Here is a 22,008-nt window from a genome sequence, read left to right as displayed (position 1 = left end):
TTTTCTTTGTTTCCCCTCCCCCCTTTTTTCATGTTTCTTTTGGAATACTAGGTTTGGGGGCCTTTATTAAGCTCCAGGAATTAAGTATTTGTGGGGTGTGGATGGCTGATGGAGGACCCTGGGTGGAAGAAAGGGAAGTGTTGGTCTCCCAGGGTGAGAGGCTGGGGGAGGGATTGCAAGTGAGAGCTAGGAGGGACTGCTATCCTCTATAGATTGTGGGGGCTGAGAATCACCTCCAGGAGAGGACTCAGTATTCTACTTGTTCTCTTTGTAGTTTCTGTAGCTATTATCTTATTGATAAACAATGTATTCAAATACCCACTTGGACATGAACTTCATTGGGTGGTGGCCTTGGGCCAGCCACTGCCACTCTCAACCTAACCTATCTCATGGGAGTGGTGTGGGGATTAAATGAAAACTAGGACCTGGGAGACCAGGGCTCAAATCCCCCCCCCCCCGGCTATGAAGCTCACTGGATGGCCTTAAGCTAGTTACTGCCTCTCCCAACTTAACCTACCTCTCAGGGTTGTGGTGGGAGAAAAATGGGGAGCAGGAGACAATGTCACCTTGAGCTCCTTGGAGGAAAAGTGGGATATGAAAAAATGTAAAAAATAATAATAAATAAAAGCTCTTGCTTCTGCTGTTTTTTCATTCCTCTGCTGCTGCCCTTTCTTAACTGATTGTCCTCACTAGCAGAGAGAGGAAAGAGGTTCTCTTTGCTCACCAGGAGTGGGGTGGGGGCTTGGAAAAGCTTCTTCTCTTCAACAAGCCACTGTTCAATTGAGTGAAGACCTTTGGATGCCTCTGCAACAGGCTTTTTAAAAAAATGATTTTTTACACAAAAGGGAGAGAGATCCTTTGCACTTGTCTAGGAGGTTTGAGAGAGTATTGAGGGGTCTCTCCTCATTAACACTATATAGCTTGAAGATGGTAAGTTACACCAGTCTTCGGGAGCTTCTTCTCTTCATCAAGCTACAATGCAAGTGAGAGAAGACCCTGGGTGTCTCACTCAAGCCCCCAGGTGTTTCTCCCACTGTTTACTTTCCCAATACAGTACTTCATTGCAAATGAAAGAGGACTTTGGGGTGGGGGGAGGGGGCAAGCAAAGTAAATAAACACGAGCATAAAAAGAGCTTGCTGGATCAGTCCAATGATCCATCTAGTACAGCATCCTGCTCTCATAGTGGCCAGTCAGATACCTCTAGGGAAACCTGCAAGGAGGACCAGAACTCGAGAACACTCTCCCCTCTTGTGATTTCTAGCAACTAGTATTCAGAAGCACTGTGGAGGCAAAACATAGCCATCACGGCCAGTAACCATTCTCCTCCATGAATTTGTCCAATCCCTTTTTTAAAGCCATACAAATTGATGGCTATCACTGCCTCTTGCGGAAGCAGGTTCCACAGTTTTAACTATGCACTGCATGAAGAAGTCCTTTATTTTATCTGTCCAGAATCTTCCAACAACCAGTTTTGTTGGATGTCTGAAAGTTTTCATGTTACAAGACAGGTAGCAAAACTTTTCTGCATCCACTTTCTCTATGTAATTCATACTTCTATAAATCAGTTTTTATAAACAGAGGCTCCCCTGAAATCTAATTATTTATATGTGGAACCCTCCTCCAAGTGATGGGGCTCACCACTTGCCATTAATAACAAGAGTTGCATGTCAGAAGGCCAGTTAAATGCTTCTCTGGGGTCTTCTCTGCAACACCAGGGTAACTTTTCAACCCTTAAAAGGGTGTCCTCGTTCAAGCAAACTCACTCAAGAGTTTTCGTAGAGAACCACAAAGACAGTCTACGCTGCGAAGTGGAGGTAAACAGCCCTTCAATGGGCCAAACTGTTGAGCTACTATGTATGAGATAGAAGTGTTTGGAGCAGAGTGAGTCTATGCTGGCTATAAAGAGGACAGCAAGCAACTGAAGAGAAGAAAAAGGGTAAGAGAAAAACAAAAAAGGAAGAGGGAAGAGGACTAAGGGGAAAAAGTGGAGGCAACCAATGTTATATAAATGTATATGGCAATTAAAAAAACTCACTCAATGCTCTCTGGCGTTCCAGTCAGCACACAGGGTCTCTCTGGCATTCCGCCGCTGTCTGTAAAAGACAAAGCAGAAGAAAAGAAAGATCAACAGGTACTGGGTATCTGATAATTCTCAGCAGCCTATCAGTTTCCAGCTGGTTGAATAAAAAAGGATGGATTACTTCAGTGCATTCTATGTTAGGCTGTCCTTGCCCTTGGGCTTGGTTTGGAAGTTCCAACTGGTGCAGAACACAGAGGCCAGGCTGCTCATGGGGGCACCTGGCTGACAGCATGTGACACCTTTGTTGAAACATCTGCACTGGCTGCCCATCCACCACCAAGCCAAGTCCAAGGCAAATTAGTCTTGTACTAATTTAGAAAGCCTCAAATAACTTAATAAACTTAACTCAAATAAATAAAGCACGCGCACAGACGCACACTCTGCCTGGCTTTGTGTAAAACAGAGTTTGGCTTTTGGAAGCACAGAATCTTGAGTTCTGTCCCCTGTATAAACCATCCAAGCAAGCAGGCAAGCAAATTCTGCACACATTCCCTTCAGCGTCCTTGTTTTAGTCTCAATATTGTTACTCATGGGGAACGGAGTGATGCCAGGCTTATACTAAAGCTAGCGTGAGCAACGAAAAAAACTCACCTGGCATTGAACAACTTAGGACCAAGGTTGCTATATCCATTGTCAGCCCTACTCAAGTGTAGACCCCTTGAAAATTAATGGACCTAAGAGAGTTGGTCAAGTTTATTGATTTTTCAGAGTCAACTCTGAGTAGGACTAACAATGGCTACATACCATGGCTCCAAAATTGTTCAGGGCTTTTAAAGCGGTCTCTAGATCACACCGCCTTCTAGGGAGGAACGAAGGTACTGATTTTGGGAGAGGAATGTGGGGCATGTTTTTTTTCCATTGGGACTGATCCATCTTGTGAAAGGAGAGGGAGAAGGCTCTGGCCCTGGTGAGGAGCCTTGCAGGAGAGTACTTTTGGAGTATAATAGAATGTTTTACAGGACATTTCTATTATCCTAGCTTTCAAGTTGGTCAGACCATTTTATATTTAATATACCAATCTAAAAGACTAGCAGGTGTGTGTAATCTTAGTGCTGCCTTGGTTCTTTGGGAAGCTGGAGGTGGTGAGGGGGTGAAATAACCTTACCTGGCGCAATCTGAATTTTGCAGCCTGACTCTGCCTGAATCCGAGAAATCTGCTCACCACCCCGGCCGATAACTGAAATAAAATTTGGAATTGATCAGGATTTTGCTGTTGCCAACAGACTAGAATATTGCTTGGTTTTTCATTATTTCAAGAGCAAGATGTGAACAAGCACATGACTGAAGTTTTGCATATATCTATGAAGGGAGCATTTGTAAACTTAAATGTCTGGAAGAAGATGAGGCGAAGATGCAATGCTCCGAAATCACAAGTTTCAGGTCCTCCAACCACCTATCTGTTAAGTGCAACTGAGTTGACACCTTCAGTCAACAAACAATTGACCACTCCCATCCAGCTCTGCTAAACCAATAGCTAAGTCTCAAATTCTGCAGGCAGGCCATCCTGCTTGTGGCCTTTGGGGCATCTGGAGAGAACAGGATGCAGGACTAGATGGGCCTCTAGCCTGATCCATCAGGGCTTCTCTTAAGTTCTACTTGCATGCCTGGAAGCAGGATGCCTTTGAATACCAGTTGCTGGGAATGCACTCAGCTTGATGACTTCCCACAGGCATCTGGTTCATCAGTGGGAGATCCAGATGCTGGACAAGATAAGCCGCCTTTGGCTGGATCCAGCTGCAAGGCTCTTCTTATGTTCCACCACCACTACCTCCGAGTACTAGTTGCTAGGAACTACAGGTGGGGAATGTGCTGCTGTTGCGCTCAGGTCCTGTTTGTGGGTTTCACAGTGTGGGTGTCACAGTGGCACCTGGTTGGCCACTGTGAGAACAGGAAGCCAGACTGGGTGGGCCCCCTTTGGCCTGATCCAGCAGGGCTCCTCTCCTGAACCTGGGACCCTGAGCAGGCAAGCACATGCTTCACCACCAAGCTGCACACCCTCCCCCTTGAAATAGCCCTTCAACGGTATATCCTCCCCCCCCCCACATACACCCCAAACCATTTCTCCTCTGCTCACCCCCTCCAACCCCTCCCTCCCAGCACATTACCGGCAAAGTTGGCCATCAAGGTCTTTAACTACAGGCCACTGTAGCACTCAGGAAGTAACTAAATTATCCTCAATTGATTTTAAGGTTCACGTGGAAAGCATTTCCCCCGAAATTGCCACGTTCTCAGCAGCATTAACAGAAATCCGCACTGTTATGCTGAGCACTACCTATCATAATATATATTAGTCTTCAGATGGAAGAAGTGTTCACAAAGGCCCCGTATGAAGGAAAGAGAAAAATTGCTGCAAACCAGAATACTTACTGAATCCAACCATTTTATCAGGCACTTTGAATTCTTCGGTTATTACCCTGAAGAAAAGAGAAAAGGGGAGACTCATCATGACAAGATAGACATCGTCGCCTTTTCCAATAGCAACAACTGTCACAGGACATTTAGGAAATTGAGTTTCCATCCCCAGAAAGTGAAGTAGGAACTAGTTCCAATGTTATGGAAAACTGGGTGATGAAGAATGGAGCTTTTAGCCAGCAGCCCCTACCAGCTTCCTACAAGGGTGTCTGGAAAGGTGCCCTCAAACCAGTCAGCCCATGCCTTAACTGCTGTCGGGAAGGGCTTGCTCTGCCCCATCTCAGGGCATGAAGGACATTACAGACATGGGTATGAGCTTTTCAATGTGGTGGTGCACCAACTCTAAAGAAGGCTTGGCACCAATGCTGCTGAGTGTACAAGGCCAGTTGAAAGGACACTTCTTTGTCCAGGATTTTGCAGGGGTTTGATTCAGTTTGGCTGGCTGCAAATTAACAGCTAGCCCATCTGTACTACAGTCATACCTCGGGTTGAAGTAGCTTCAGAGTAAGTATTTTCGGGTTGCGTGCTGCGGCGACCCGGAAGTAACAGAGCGTGTTACTTCTGGGTTTCGCTGCTAGCGCATGCTCAGACGGTCAAAATGACATCACACGCATGCACGGAAGCGGCGAATTGCAACCCGCGGATGCGGGTAGCATTCGCTTCTGGATGCGAACGGGGCTCCGGAACGGATCCTGTTCGCATCCAGAGGTACCACTGTAATGAGAAGGAGAGGAAGGAAGTAATATAAAACTTACACATTGCTGACTGTGGAAAAACAACAACCTCAAAGTAGGTTGTGCCCAGGATCCTATTCCAAAGGCAAAAACTAGGCTGGGATCCAAAAAAGGCAGGCTGTTTTTGAGTACACATCTGGTCGGGGGAGTGGGGGGTGGCTTTGCAGCTCTTGCATACCACCAGAACAGACATCATGCTACACGGCAACCTGCTTTCTAAACCAAGTGGGAAGGGCCACAGCTCTGCCAACAGCATTCTCCAGGTAGGAATTTTTTGTAAACCACTTCGAGGGTTTTTATACGATAAAGCAGTGAACAATTTCAACAAATAAGTAACTCAATAATAGGACTTGGGTGTCGGGACTTCCGGGTTAGCGCCATCGGCGAAATGGCGGAGTTCCTCCGGTCGGAGGAACTGGCTCCGTGGAAACTGGGTCTACCCGCCACGGCGAAGGTGGGGACCCGCTAGAAATCCCAGGTGGAAGAAGCCTGGGAACGTGGGGTTCGGCAGAGCACCAGGAACGCCTCCCCTACTCGCGGGGGACCCCTTTTTGGGACTCCGGAGTGAAGTAGGGTAACCGGCGCGGTGCTGCGAACTGACTGCTATTTTCACGGAGGGAAGCCGCATTGCCATTGCCGGAGAGCGCTGACTTTTTCCTGTCGACAATTGGACTCTAAACAAGTACCCGTGAGAAGAAACGGAAAATTGGATCAAGAAATATCTTAATTTGGCACCGAAGCGGGAAGGTTCAAAACAGGAAGTCCGCCTTCCGCTTTCTGTAAATAGACTGAAGCAAAAATCTTGTAAGCTAATAGCCTGGAAAGTCGCTTTACAAAGGTCGAAATTTCCTTCATTTATAACCATTAAAACCCCCTTGGAAGCAGGAGAAAAGGGGGGGGGGAATTAAACTGTTCAAGCCTGCTGGAGAGGGAGTAAAGGAGAATAAGTTTCCACCATCTCAAACCTGGGAACGGGGTGTCAAGAGACAGAAATTATAGGAGACGTCCAATGACTGTGAATGGAATATTTTGACAGATAGTAAGAAAAAAGAGAAACAAATTGATTCCAATGTTGCCTGTTGCATTTTAAAGAAACAAAATATTCGAAAATTGAAAGTAACTTTCTTTTGTTGGACATGATTTAAAAAGATGGACACAAATAGAAATTGTATCCTCTAGAGGGAGCTTGTCAAATTGTTGCTGCAGTTCACTTGGAGATTTCACAGCTGCGAGATTAACATCGTGGGACCAGACTGTGACCTTGAATAAAAATGTGTTTGGAAGAAGTCCTGGTGCTTGCTTTTTGCAAGGTAAGTGCTTTGTTGGAGCAGTTGCATGAGAAGGTGGATTTGATGAATGAGAAGTTGGATTTGATGACTGTTGTAATCAGTGAATGTGGACAAGTAGGGAATACTGACATAGAAATCATACAGGGACCAATCCAGGAAACTGGTTCGACTGGGCAAATGCAAGGGCAGACAATAACGAAGGAAGCTACGGTGCTACCTCAAGCAACACAAATGGAGAGACCCGAGGCCCTGCAGGAGCATAAGCCGCTGTTTTGGAAGAATGAACTTGAATTAGGCCAGAGGGAGTTTGGAGCTGAGGAGGCTCTCAACTTTGGAGAGATTTTGAAATATGCTGTTAAAGATCTTTTGGATTATATTGATGACTGTGGGGAGTGGGACTGTGGGGAATGGGCTGGTCTGATGCGGGGAGATGGACATGAGTATGGGTGGAAATTCCCCGGAGACCTACTCCCTAAGGAGAAAGGAAAGAAACTAAGAAAGAGACCAACAAAAGACAAGGAAAAGTGCAAAAATAAACAAGAAGAAAAAGATCTGCAGAAGGGGCATGGAAGAGACTTAAGAGCCTCGGATATCAGACTACCAGGTTGATGGACTAGATTGAATGGATAGCAAGGACTGACATAACCCGAGACCAGAAAGAAGGGACGTTGGATGAAAATTGGAAGAGTCTATAAAGAAAAATTTTTATTTTGGGAATTAGTGTAAAATTAATGAATATTAGGGAGAATGTTGGAATGAAATTGTCTGGCTTTAGCAGAAATGATATAAGGATAAATAAGTATTAAGTTTTTTAAGTTTTAAGGTATTTTATGGTATTTTATGGTAAGATAAGGTTAAGGTATTTTATGGTAAGATAAGGTTAAATAAAATAAGGTAAATTGAATAATAGAATATGGTGAAAGATGGATAGGATATATAGAGTTAATTAATTGGTTATAAGCTAAAATAAAGAAAGGATTTGCTGAAACAATGACTGAATCAGGATACAAGAAGAGGGAGGTGTGAAGAAGTCGGGGAAATAGGCAGATGAAAGATAGGATATGGAATGACTGATTTGTTTTTAACTATTTTTATTTTTCTGTATTTTGTATCTTTTTGTCTTCTTTTTCTTCATTTTTTTCTCTTTTTTTCATATTTTTGTATTTCCTCTGAAATTTTAATAAATATTATTATAAAAAAAAATAGGACTTGGGTGTCCTCTGGCCTCACACATGTGAGAGCTGCTGACAGTCAGAGAAGGCAATACTGAGCTAGATAGATTAATGGTAAAAGGTAACTTCCTATTTGGGAAGAGACATTGCTCAGTGGCAAAGCACCCGCGGTGCATGCAGAAGTTCTCAAGGCTCCAAACCTGACAGCATTCTCATGTAGGAATGGGAATGACCCCGGTCCCAACCCTGCTGCCAGTCAGAGTAGACAATACTGCACTAGATAGATGAATTGTCCGATACTGTGAATACACATACAAAAACAACACTCTTACTGATAGCCTTTCAAAAGAAGCCTATGCTTTGGCACAAAAATCTGTTGTTTCAAGGTTTTCGTGGGTTTTTTCCAAACTCCATTTGGCTACCCTAAGCAGCTTCATGAATCTCAGCCCAAGACACGACGTTTAATTCAATGCAGACCTTCCTTTCTGCGTTACCCACTGCGTACGCGTGCCTCATCTCTTTCCAAACAAATGCATGCAATATCCAGGAACGCAAGCAGAAAACTTCAGTCTTGGGGCGGGGGCGTGTGGGAAGAGGAGAAACTGAGCCTACGCAGTTCTGCCACGCTCTCAACCTCTGACTCTCTAACACTCCAGTACAGATGGCAGATCAATAAACAATTAGAAGTGATCAATAAATAATAAAACATAACCCACTGCTTACCTTTGATGTACCAGGGCCCCTAACTGGTTACCTACTGTGTCGGAGAAGAGAGAGAAAAGAAAAAAATCAAAGCATTAGTACGGATAAACTAACTTCATCTCTATAGCAGGGGGAAAAAAGAGTTCTTACCATTTTCATCAAGGGGGGAAAAGAGAGCGAGAGAGAAAATAAAGGAGAAGCAGCGCTAAAAAACAGCAATTTGGGTTCAGTGGCTGAAATGAATGTGTTACGTGGAACAAGAAACAGGAGGGGATTTCTTGATCAACAACAGCGGAGAAGCGAAGTGTCCAGCTGAACGCAGGATAGGAAATTGATCCACCTTGCTCCCATGTGGTGAGAGGCATGGGGAGGGGGAGAAATCCAGCACCTCAGGATCCCAGAATCCCTAGAAAAGTGCAGCCCACCCCAACCTCCCCAAATTAAACCCAATGTAAAAAATAATAATAATAAAAGATCAAGCAGACTGGTACAGCATTTAAAAGGTGGGGAGAATAAGAAGCCATAATACACAAGAGATTTGGAAGGATTTAGTCTAATCAAACGCACTGAGAGAGAACAGAGAGAGAGAGATTGAGGAGGGGTTTGGGAGGGGGGACTTGCAACATACTTCTCTGGGTCTCTCTTAACTGTGCTCCATGGAGCCAATTTACCCGAAGACCTGTTAAAGGAATAGGGCTGTTAAAGAACCTTGCATCATCACCAAGTTTTATGTGCTATGACATTTCTACTCAATACGACCAGGGGAAGAGCTATGTGCAAGGTTGTCTTCTGTGCGTGTACACACACACCCCAATCGGAAAGTTTCCATTAGTTGTTGTCACTACAATTTATTACCTGCCCTTCACCCTAAGGATTACAATTATTAAAACACAACCTTAATGCTAAAACACAATACTGCATGATATCAGAAACAGTTTAACACAACTAAAAATTACAAAGAGCTGCATCCTAAAAATATACATCTCTCAAGTATATACAACATATTCTTGCATTTGCAGCGGGGTTGAATAGATGACACTTTGGGTCCCTTCCAACTCTACCATGCTAAGATTCTATGTGCCAAAAGCCAGGGTAGGGTGATGTGTCTTCTGCATTCGCCGGAAGATGCATAGTGAAGGCACCATATGCACCCACAACGTAGGAGCTTAGTAACAGGGAGAGTCTGTAGGGAAGGACGCAGTTTTTCAGGTATTTGGGGTCTAAGCTAGTTGGGCTTTAAACACTAATGTGAGCACCTTGAATTGGGTCCAGAAACAAACCAATACATCTATTTAAAAACAAGGGTTATACGAGATCTGAAGGGAACCCCAGCCAGCAATCTGGCCACCACATTTGAGGCCAACTGAAGTTTCCAAGTTGTCTACAAGGGCAGCCCCATGTAAGACACATTGCAATAATCCAATGTGGAAGTTACCAGAACACAGAGTACAGTGGCCAAATCATCTCTCTCCAAAAGGGGCCGCAGCTAGTGAGCCAGTTCGAGCTGAAGAAAGGCATTCCGATCAGTGAGGTCACCTGAGCCTCAAGTGATAATGTTAAATCCAGGAGTGCCCCCTCCCCACTGAACACAATGATCTCTCCCACATCAAAGAGCTGAATTGCAAATAAGAGACAGTAGCAAAGCTATGGGGGGGGGGACCATGTTGTGTCCAACTAAATTATGAACAACTTCCTCAAGTGCAACAGAACTTCTCTCTACCCTACTTCACTCCTGCATCTGTTCCAGAAAACTGTGGTAGAAGAACACCCAGAGCAGATTGGCCAGGGGAGGTGGAGGCAGAGCAGTGGCGGTGGGAAGTTATGTTGTGCTCCAGAAAGCTATTTAGCACCCACAATAATTACATTAACTCCTCAAGTTCTGAGGCTTTGAATACATATATAACTGATCTAGAACAAAAGAAGAGATCCAATGATACATCAAACTCAAGGGGTATGCCCACACAAATAAGTGGACTAAAGTCTATGAGCTTCAGGTGGCCTACATGCCTAATTTAGATACCACCTGAAGAGTCTCCTGGCACCTTAAAGACTCATTGCATTAGCTTCCATGGACTCCAGGCCACTTTGTTGGATCAGCAGCTTCAGGGAAGAGTCATTCCTTGACCAACATGAACAAACCTAAAATTGTTGCACAACTTTTAGAGACGATACCTGCCCATACAACAACTGTGAACACAGGAAGAGCCATAGGTCAGTGGCAGAGCACCTGCTTTGCATGCAGAAGGTCTCAGGTTCTTTCCCCAGCAGCATCTGCAGGTAGGACTGGGAGAGACGTCCTGTCTGAAACCCTAGACAGCCGCTGCCAGTTAGCTCCCTATGTCCCTGTTTAAATCAGCCTTCAATTCTGAGCCCTGAGGACTGGAATCTTAGCTCATTTTCAGGGGAAGCACCACACACAGCTCAGTGGGTAGAGCAACTGTTTTGCAGGCAGAAGATCCCAGGTGCAATCCCCAACATCTCCAGGTGGGGCTGTGAAAGATCCTCTGACTAAAACCAGGGAGAAACACTGCCAGGCAGTGTAGAAAATACTTAGTAAGCTGGAGCAAGGGTCTGACTCAGTATATAGCAGCTTCCTTTGTTCATACAATGGTTTGTACCTTAAGGCTATGTGAACCAAACAGAATCCACTTGCCCACCCAAAAATGGGGGTTTGGGGGGGCATGCTCAGTAGGAAGCACCCAACATATGCCATTTTATGCTCATGCAAGCAGAACCTTAGCAGAACGTCTCACAAAAATGAGTTGCTGAGATATAACAACTGGCAGAAACCATTTCAATTGCATCTCCTTGCCGAGGGGCAAACAGACTAAACTTCAATGAGATAAATTTTCGCCTAACCGCTACCCTGGGCACCCACATACTATTTTTAACCTGAGATTAAGTGGGCCACCCTAGGAATCAAAGTGGTGTTGAAAGGGCAGGTACAGACACACACACAACACAAAATTGAGGAGTGATAAAATACTACCAAAGCTCATCACGGTCTCTGATTAAATACATGTTTTAGGCAAATAAACACAACAGGCAAAAAGATGGCCAATCTATTTCTGCTTACATCAATCACTTCCTGACAATACAGGTCCCCAAAGTCATCGACCAAGTGCCAATATTTTTATTGCTCTGCATCTCTTAGAATGGGAGCTGCCACTGAGCAATTAACACCCTGATATGCCTTTTGAAAGTTCCCACTGCGAACTGAAGGAGCTCGTATTGGCTTCTGATCAATCTCATGGGAGCAGTGTATGACAGAGCGGGGAAGCCGGTGGCCAGAGCAGGAATCTACAAGGGATGCAAAGGTCTTTTTTAAATTGTGGAGAATGAGGATGCTGGGATTGTTGGGAGCGACGGGTGGGGTGGGGGAGCTTGCTAGCTGTCATCCCAAATCCATGTCTGCTCCTCTCTACCCAGGACCGCAGAGGATTAAAGGGATGCTCTGGGATGTCTTCTATCTACTAGAGCAGTGTTTCCCAACTGAGGGCCAATTCCCCCCCTATTGGGACCACAGGTGAAAATTGCATAAATGGGGGGCCACAGCACAAGGCTAGGGGGCCACAGAGGGAAGTGAGAAGTCAAGGGGGGAAACAATTGTTAAAAATCCTCATTGGCTGGCTATCCACTTGGCCAATCACAAATGGCTAAGGGGCGGGGCCTAGCACTCCTTTTTGCCACATGCATTTTCTTTGAGCAGTCCTGGTTTGTTTCTGAACTCAGTGCGTAGCTGAGCGGAGTCGACTGGTGCTGCTGACTTGCACCTAGTAAATACCTAAGTGTCTACTCAGCAGAAAGCTGCACTGAGTTCAGTAGGCCTTACTCTGAGGTAAGGGTGTGTGGGGCTACAGCGTTTTATCTAGGCAGCCAGGGCTCCTCTGGATGACAATATCTTTTTGCATCAGGTCAGTGAGGACCACTTGCTTTTTTATTTTTCCCCATATATACATAACTCTCTTTGCGCCTTTTGGACTGTATCTGTAGCTTTCCTCCTCTGTATCAAATAACTAGGGTCAAATGAGTGTTGCTTACTTTTAATAATACATGCTTCAACAACAATTCAGTATGTTCCTATCATTTTATGTAACAGTATTTTACATAATGGTGTGCTCTGGTCCATGGGGTCACGAAGAGTCGGACACGACTAAACAACAACAACAAATTTTGTATAAATTATAAAAATTATAAATAAAACATGTTTTGCTTAAACACAAAACATTTAAATAGCTTCCTTTCTACCAGTGGGGGGGGGGGCATGGGCGTAGCCAGGACTTTTGTTAGGGAGCAGGCTTTCGTTAAGAGGGCAGAACCTCTTATTTGTATTGATTTTTACTTATTGAGGGGACAGCTAGTCCTCTTCCCCTCTTGGCTACACTGAGGGCTGGGCACAGGAAGGAAACAAGGTTAGAAGAGGGCCATGGTTGGAAAAAGTTTGGGAAACACTGAACTAGAGGACAGAGGGGCTCTTACGCTAGCAGCTTAGTGAGTTTCAATGCTGTGCAACACAGGGATCCAACACTATGATGGAACTAAAAGAAACTCATCCAAATGGTGCCATCTACTAGGCAATCATCACCTGTTTATGCGCACTCTAGTGCAATGATGTTCCTTTGGGACAAAATGTTTTGCTGGTGGAACAAGTATTACATACACACACAAACACACACAGACACAAACACCCCACATCGATTCTCGAAACAGACTGTGGGGAAAATTTCAAATTGCTAACATTGACAGCAAACTTCTACTATTGATCCAAGAACTATTCAGCAATACAGAAATAACGGTCAGAGTAGGTTTAAATGGTGATATGACTGATGCTTCTAAAATGTCAAGAGGAGTGAAACAAGCTTGCCTTCTGGCTCCCACTCTTTTAAACTTTCATATTAATGATTTGGTGCCAACGCAAATTCCCCATCCATAGTAATTAGGAACAGAAATATCTCAATATTAATGTAGACAGATGATTTAGTGCTCCTTTCCCAACTGGGCCTCAAAAATCTCTTGGAGGTGTTCAGTACATAATGTAAACAAGAAGGCCTACCTATAAATTACTCATTATTTTTGGCAAACACAGTCCTAGGTATAAATGTTCAGATCAGGAAGCCATAGGACAAACTTGCTCATTTAGATGCCTGGTTGTACTCTTTAGTGAAACCCCCTGTTGGAAGTGTCAAATGCAGGCAGTGCAATTTAAAGCACAGAAAACCAGAGGGACATTGATGAAGTTTTATTACAATAAGGGAGGGCAGCTGGTTGAACCTGCCCTAAATATATTTGGTAGCAAGTGCTTACTCAAATTTTCTGTATAGCACTGAAATCTAGGGCTCTGATTTGAACTCCATTAAAGTTTTGGAAACACTGCAAAATATTTTTTTTGGAAACTATACTCTCTACCAGAGCTTTTTTCCAGCTGGAACTCACTGGAACTCAGTTCTGGCACCTCTCAAGTGGGCACCATTGCCATTATAAGAGAACAAGGGAGGCATTCTTGGTGAGTTCTAGCACCTCTTTTTCTAGAAAAATAGCACTGCTCTCTACCATCAGGTCAACAGCTCTTCTTCATACAGAATCCAGGTAGTCAACAATTAAGGCAAGAGCATACTGCACTCAGTTAATCTTAAAAAATGCTACTATGCCTATTGAGCCTCTTCCTGCGTTGTGCTATGTGTTGTTGTTGTTTAGTCGTTTAGTCGTGTCCGACTCTTCGTGACCCCATGGACCAGAGCACGCCAGGCACTTCTGTCTTCCACTGTCAGTTTGGTCAGACTCATGCTGGTAGCTTCGAGAACACTGTCCTACCATCTCATCCTCTGTCGTCCCCTTCTCCTTGTGCCCTCAATCTTTCCCAACATCAGAGTCTTTTCCAGGGAGTCTTCTCTTCTCATAAGGTGGCCAAAGTATTGGAGCCTCAGCTTCATGATCTGTCCTTCCAGTGAGCACTCAGGGCTAATTTCCTTAAGAATGGATGCGTTTGATCTTCTTGCAGTCCATGGGATTCTCAAGAGTCTCCTCCAGCACCATAATTCAAAAGCATCAATTCTTCGGCGATCAGCCTTCTTTATGGTCCAGCTCTCACTTCCATACATCACTATTGGGAAAACCATGGCTTTAACTATACGGACCTTTGTTGGCAAGGTGATGTCTCTGCTTTTTAAGATGCTGTCTAGGTTTGCCATCGCCTTTCTCCCAAGGAGCAGGCGTCTTTTAATTTCGTGACTGCTGTCACCATCTGCAGTGATCATGGAGCCCAAGAAAGTAAAATCTCTCACTGCCTCCATGTCTTCCCCTTCTATTTGCCAGGAGGTGATGGGCCCAGTGGCCATGATCTTCATTTTTTTGATGTTGTGCTATGTAGAATTGGGTGATAACCAACTCCAGAAAGCAGCTTGTCAAGATGTTTTGGACTATTACTATTTTCAAGAACTGAGCTCTGCATTGACTTTGATAAGTGTCAACTAAGGAATTGGCTCTTCTGAATATAATCCAGAAGGGACCTACAACTAATCTGAAACACAAAAATTTCGCCTTGGTATCCACTCTTGCAAACTAGAGCTAGTTATCTAACTCTGGGTAGTTTCCTTAAGAAATGCTTTCATTGAACTGTGTTTCTAAGTGATGCCCACTGCAGTCTTAGATGGTCACTATAACAGGGTCCCAGACATAGGGAGATTTTGCATTTGTATTCATGTTATGTTTGCAGACCTGAAGGCTGGCAACATCAACTTGGCCAAGTAAGAATCCTTTGCAGACAGCCACAGTGCCTGGAGACTGACAGTCAGGTTGTGTATCCAGCAGTGACCAGAGGAGGAATGACCACTGAGAGGAATGCAGAGAGAAGAAACGCCACGGTGCATTTGCAGCAGCACTACCAGATGCCTTCATCTACCCCAGCTGCAACAAAGCATGTCTCTCCCATATCAGTCTCTACAGCCACAGCAGGCACTGCAACCTTCCAACAGTTTGACTTCAACTCCAAAGGCACACTTCTCCATAGTCTCCTGAGACAGACAGATGCCAACAACCAGAGGCACCAATAAACTCATCCAGTGTGATTTTAGATTAAACTTCCAAATCACTACAACAATTTATAGTGATTCCATCTAACTCCTTTTCCCCTGGTGTTTTCTTCTCTCTAGTACAGCATGTATGTTGGCAAATTAGGTTTTAAAAAGGCAAAATAATATTGGAGCTGTCAGAGATGCACAAGCGAAACTGTTTTAGTGCTCAGGAACTTGGCAATGTATTTTTATTATGGATAATTATATCATGGATATATGTTCTGTATTCTTTTATTAATACTATTACCTAATACAAGTCATGGCCTTTGGGCTAGAGCAATAAAAGAACTTGAACAACGAGGGTTCTACAGGTTTCCTATAATGAGTGAGAAGGAAGTGATGGGTATTGTATCCAACTAAGTTTTGCTCAAAGTAGACTTACTGAACTTAATGGACCTAAGCCTATATATGTACATATGAACAGATCATACTACTTCAACCCACAGTTGGCTCATATTTTTAAAGGACCATAGATTTTTAAATATTTGTTTTTTACAATCGCTTTAAGTAGAAAATAAGTGCATCAAGGAACAGAAGGCTGAGTCAGAACCAGAACTACAGTTTCCTAGTTGCAAGAGCATCTGTCTCTTCTCATTTTTGAACAGGGTGGGGGGGACATTCAATGTGATACACACACCTGTAGCACAGTCCACTATCTCATGTCAAGTTTCTGCCAGGATTCAGAGCAACCTTAAGCAAAACATGTTCAAAAGATCACCTTTTTTCCTCTCCTCTATAACACAAACCCTGCAAGACATGGAAGCATGTGCAAGCAGTTAAGACTAGAAGACAGTTATCCTTCCTGACAGCCCTTATGGAGGAAATAAATTAAAAGAACATCAGAGCTCAAGGTTGCAAGGTACAGACAATCTAAAGCTCTATTTGCTGTCAAACAAGCCCATTTTGCTCTGAAAAGAGTTAGGCTAATAGAGAAGCAAACCTCTGGCTTTTTTTTTTAACGGGGAGGGGATCGTTCAGAATGCAAGCTGCCATTTACTATCGAGGCAGAAAAGAACTTCCCATCAGCCTCCGAAATAGAAGGGTCGGCTGAACTTGCAGCCCCCATCATCGCATGTGCACTCTTTCCCCTCCCCACTTTTACATCTAGCGGGCACAATTTTAAGTTTAACGGCTGTCATTTTACTGCAAAATAAGGGAAAACGTTGCATAAAAATCGGCCCCATTTTCCAGGAGCAGCACCCATCATTTAAAAAAAAAAAAAAAGCCTGAGTCTACCTCAATTGAGATTTACTCTGAAGAAAAGACAAGCAACATCCACAGGATAGATTCATTTTTGTTTTGTCTAAATGAAAACGTTTTTGACAAGTGTTGAAAAGAGGACAGTGGCCAACCACAGCAGACTTAGACCACTTTCACCTGCTCCTATCTTCACTACCTTCACTAAGGGACATAGTCACAGTGGCCTTTGAGGCTCTTAGCTCCTGCTTGTTTCAAAACAGGCAGGCAGGCACATTTTGCAGCACATAATTTAAAAGGGGGGAATCTGTTCTGTGTTCCCAGCTCCATTTCAAGCCCAGGTCAGTTCAGCCAATTCCAGCTGCTGCTGTATATTAAGGATACTTTAAGGGAAGGAGGTGGGTGTTAAGATTGCATCCTCAATATGGCCAATAAAAACCCCTCCACCCTCTCTTCTCCCCTTCCCCCAACACCCTAAGAACTTGTTACAACCAGCACGCTGCTGTTAAGCACCTCATGCATAATCCTCCATCAATCAGCTGCCCATTTACAGAAATGGATAGGTATGCTGTTAAAAGTCATATCTGACGCTGAAGCTGATTGCTGTTCATCCCAGCGGTTGAGAAAGCAGCCCCAAGAATATGCACGAGTAATAGAGGTGAAGAAAAGGAACAATGAGTTTTTGAATGCAAGCAAGACAAGGGCCCCTTTTTCTCTCGTTGTCCCCCTGCCCCCCAGACAGGTTCAGCAGGAACAAAATAGGTAAACGTAAATTCAAAAAGTTCCCAGAACTTTTGCCACTGATGCAAAAATTTCCAGGCTTATTTGCACTGGGGAAAATTTCAGTGCCTTTGAAAGCAATATAATTTAGCATGCTTTAATAAATGAAACTTAAAAGCTTTGAAGCACTGCCATGCTAGCTAGATGTACTTAGGAAATAAAGGTGGTTTTCTCCCACCCCCAAAAAAGGAGAAAACAGAACATCAGAATAATCTCCTGGTTTAAGAAATTTCCTCACCCCACATGGTAGCTCAATCATCATACAACCAGGGGTACATCCTAGTTAGCTCCCTGCCAGCACCAGGGCTGCTGTGAAACCTTCTCTATGGCCCTTATTTCTCTTTCAAGTGAAGATCTTCATTATACTAGTCTGCATCTTTCTTTGAGTTACTTTTAACTCTTCTTATTTAAGGAACTGTTTGTTTGCATACTTTGTTGTGGTGGCAACCATTTTACTTGTTTTATAATTGTATATATTGTTGCAACCTGCCCTGGGGCTCTATGGTAAAGGGTGGGCAAGAAATCAAATAAATAAATGAACAGAACAGGGATCAGCAACAGCCTCCACAGAAGGCTTGGGATCTGGGTGAAAGGGGTGCATTGTGTAGCAAATTCTCTACATTTTCAAAGCTAAGCAGGGTCAAGTATGGTCTCACATTGGATGGGGTACAGCGTGTTGAGATTCCTACATGACCCTCAGGTTCTTACTTCTAACTCTACGATTCTATGAATTCTGAGTTTTGCAGTTGTATTAATGGTTTTTTTGAATCAATGTTATTGTCAATTGTTATAAAATGGTTATTGATTGCTTGAATAGTCTGTTGACTGCAAATAAAATGATGGTAATGGTAAAAAACTTAATAAAATCAAACAAATTGGGGGCCGTCTTCTCCCTTGCTGAAATCAGGCTTGAAAGAAGAACCTGCAGCCAAGAGGTTGCAGCATACGTGCTTGGCTGCGCTGAGTGCTTGTGGGGCCCACAACAGTCTCTCCGGTTCACAAATGTGCCCAGGAAACCTTGACGAACACAGTCATAACTGAACAACTCCAGGGCCACCAGCTGTTCCATGTGACAACCAAAGTTAAAACGTACATAGCAAGCACATATAGCTGACTGGTGCTGAAATGTATTATAATTTAAGTCAGTGCCTAGTCGCATTGTCTGATACATTTGTGAAGTTTTTGTTTCAGAAATAATTATAGGGAGCTGCTGCCCACTAAAACACTCAAAATGTCTTTTTCGCCAAGCATGACATGGAGAGCACATTGCAGCAAGCCAAGAGGGGGAAGGGGGGGTCACCCCATAAGTTATTTTGTTTGAGCTTAGAAATAAAGTAAAACTCACTACAAATTAAGAAAAGAGACAAAAAGAGTTCAGAGAATGTACATCCTTTCAATGCATTTAGGATCTCACAGTGAGCTAGAAGAACATTTGCATAGTTAGCCTCAGACAACAGGGCAAAAGCATTTACACACCATGAACTTAAATATGCCTCAAGCATTCAGGATCTAATCACAGAGGAATACAGGTTTGATGGGGGACCAGAGACCTGCCAGTGACCTATAACTCCCACCATCCAGGCTGGTTACGGCTGAGAGGGTGAAACAATCCCGCAGCCCTAATCTAAGAAGAGGCATCCTTCCATCCCAATTGTACCAGGGAATTCTGTTACTTAGATCAGATATGGGGATACATGGGGCCTTCCAGATATCGCTGGATTCCAACTTCTATCATCCCAGGTTATTGGCCACTATTGGTGGCTGCAGGGGCTGAAGGGAGCTGGGGTCCAACAGTATCTGAAGGACCCACAAATATCCCCCAATTCTTGTTTGCACTAACTAAACTTAAGCATTTTGATCCAGAATTTAGAACATTTAAACTTTATATTCTGAAACCACTCCTATTTTCCCCTCCAATCTTTCCCAAACTCACCAATGGTTCCAATATTGGGCGGTGTGTGTGTGTGTGTGTGTGTGTGTGTGTATGTTTCAGATGAGGGTATGCATTCTCATTTTTAAATCAAGGTTTTCCATGCACATACTGTACTTTTCCGTCTATAAGATGTCCCCATGTATAAGACACCCCCTATTTGGGGGGACTCAAATTTAAGAAAATGAGGGGAGATGGCTGAGCTATTTTGTGGAGGATTGCACAAAATCCACCTCCCATCTGCCCCATCACCGTCAGCAGCTGCCTAATGCCCACCCAACTGATAGAGCGTCAGCCAATCAACACCACCCATTGATGCAGCAACAAATAACACACACAATAGCTGCTGACAGCCACGGCAGCAACCAATCAAATGTTCACCCTATGCACTACCCATGTATAAGGCGACCCCCCACTTTTTGGCATGATGTTTAAAGAAAAAAATATAATCTTATACACGGAAAACTACAGTACACTGATTTGGCCAACTTATTTCTGAATGCAGCCGCTCATGTGGCTGCAGTAGATGCCACTCCAAGAGGAGTTTTCTGGGAAGCCCTGGATGCATCTGAGGGATGCGGAAAAAAGTCTCAACACACCTGGCTCTTTAAAACCCAGCCAATAGGATTTTTTTTAAGGGGGTATTAAACTGGAGACCATCTTAAAATCACAGCAGGTTAAACAGACCACATTTAGTCAGGGCAGTAAGCTTTCGAATACCAATCTCAGGAGGGGAGAACTGTTGCACGCAGCTCCTGCTTGTGGGCTTCCCACTGATTTGCCACTATAAGAACAGAAGGTTGGACTGAATGGACCAGGGCTCTTATTATTTTCTGTTCACTTGGGTTAACATGAGCCAGCTCAGTGGGGTTCACCAGCCAACCTATCTATGGTCCCACGCACAGAGTCAGGCTAGTCACATAATGAGTTAGGGGTATATCAGCCTATGGAAACCAACAGACCAATAGGACATACCTAACTCTGCAGCCGTTGGAACTAGCAGACTCCAGCTGCCCTCTCCCCTCCCCTCGCTTCCCAGGCACAGCTTCAACTGAATTTCACCATCAACTAATCAAGGGAACAGTCAATCTAGCTTCATAACATTTGACAAGCCCTGCCAGCCAGGTGCAAAAATTTGATCAGTGGCGTTTAACTACCACGGTTCTGCTTTGTCTGGAAAAAGAGTAAAGTGGCTGTCCAGATATAGTGACTGTGGAAGACATTATTCTCTTAATCACTTCTGGCATTCCAGTGTTAATCTTCTTTTAAAAAAAAAATATTCATAAATTTTAACAAATAAACAACATTTCAAATTTAGCAATCCATCATTCCTCCTACAACTTCCCCTCCCTCCCTCCATGGTTCCCTCAAAATTTCAGCTTATGCTGCATATTATAGTTACTCTATACCTTCACCTTATCTCACAATAAAAACAAAAAGTTCACCCCTACTGCTACTCTTACTCAAATCCTATTTGCGTTAACATTTTTCCAGTGAGTTTTAAAGTATTCTGCAAATATTTTCCAATCTTCTTTAAAATCAGTCTCTTTCTTATCTCTAATTTTACATGACAAAACTTGCCAATTCTACATATTCTATCCATTTCAGCTGCCATTCTCCTTTGGTAGGTACCACCTCATCACACCCTTTATGCTGTCATATTCCGTAAAGAAATAGATTTATCTGTTGTTGTTGTTTTTTGGGGGGGGATATCTGCTCCAGTTATCCCTAGTAAAAAAGCTTCCGGTCTTTTGGGGAAAGTTACCATAAATTCCAAATCATTATAAATCATCTCCCAAAAGTCCTTAGGTATTTTGCATATACACCACATATGGCAAAATGAATCTTCTACTACAGGGATGTCTAACAGGTCACTCGGGATTGACTGGTCGATCCCTGGGAGGTTCCGGTCGATCACTGTTGATCGCAGGCTCCTTTTCCTTTGTTTTTGCCTAAGAGCAGCCGTTCCCCCCCCCATCTCCCCGCCCTTCATTTTCACATGATTGTAGAAATGGAAGACGGAGTTTTCGCTGTAAGGCAGATTGTTTCCATAGCTAACTTTTGGTGAGCGACTAATCTCCTTTCCCCTTTACTCTAGTCCGACATTTCCCCCTTAATAACGGGGCTTTCCTCCCTAAAGCAAGCTCAAAAACTTTGAGCTGAAACCCACCCCGCCCCAGGGGTAGATCACTGCCAGTTTTTTCCCCTGTAAGTAGATCACAGTCTCTTGGGAGTTGGACATCCCTGTTCTACTACAATGCTATTCTATTAATTTGCAATAAGCACTCTGCCAGCAGACATCATGCCACCAACACCCTCCCCATAATAATATGAGTAACAGCAAGTATCAAAAGGCAAAACAGAAGAAAACCGAGGAGACTTACTTCCATCATCCAGGGGCCGTTTTACTCCGTAACCGTACACTGAAGGGTCCACAAGCGGTGTGGAATTATTCAAGTGAGGGATCTCACCAATTTTAGCAGCCATTTGCTGTAGAGAAAGAAAGAAGAAGTTTGGAACAACATGAGCAAACTAGTTTACTTCTTATGTGGCTGAAACAGCAAGAAACAGCTTTTACAGCAATATATATATTGCGGGGTGGGGTGGGGAATCAAAATTTCATCATGCTAGAGCGTGACCA

At 43.8% G+C, this 22,008-nt stretch overlaps 1 protein-coding gene across 9 annotated transcripts in view; it reads right to left on the bottom strand.

Moving 5' to 3' along the window:
- The window catches only part of FUBP3 (far upstream element binding protein 3), a 63,913-nt gene that overhangs the window by 26,327 nt on the left and 15,578 nt on the right, over positions 1-22,008 (bottom strand). For 6 of the 9 annotated variants that reach the window (XM_083596425.1, XM_083596424.1, XM_083596421.1 and 3 more), the window contains 6 exons: positions 21,752-21,857; positions 9,019-9,069; positions 8,412-8,445; positions 4,449-4,495; positions 3,187-3,258; positions 2,037-2,094 (listed from right to left, as the gene is read on the bottom strand). In XM_083596425.1, the coding sequence (XP_083452551.1) occupies positions 2,037-2,094; positions 3,187-3,258; positions 4,449-4,495; positions 8,412-8,445; positions 9,019-9,069; positions 21,752-21,854 (365 nt within the window). In that variant the 5' untranslated portion in view covers positions 21,855-21,857. The remainder of the gene's footprint in view (positions 1-2,036; positions 2,095-3,186; positions 3,259-4,448; positions 4,496-8,411; positions 8,446-9,018; positions 9,070-21,751; positions 21,858-22,008) is intronic. The other 3 variants (XM_083596428.1, XM_083596422.1, XM_083596427.1) reach the window with 1 other exon arrangement.

This window comes from Podarcis filfolensis (genome assembly GCF_964270895.1).
Source record: "Podarcis filfolensis genome assembly, chromosome: Z".
Taxonomy (NCBI): domain Eukaryota; kingdom Metazoa; phylum Chordata; class Lepidosauria; order Squamata; family Lacertidae; genus Podarcis; species Podarcis filfolensis.
This window is presented reverse-complemented; position numbering and strand designations above follow the sequence as displayed.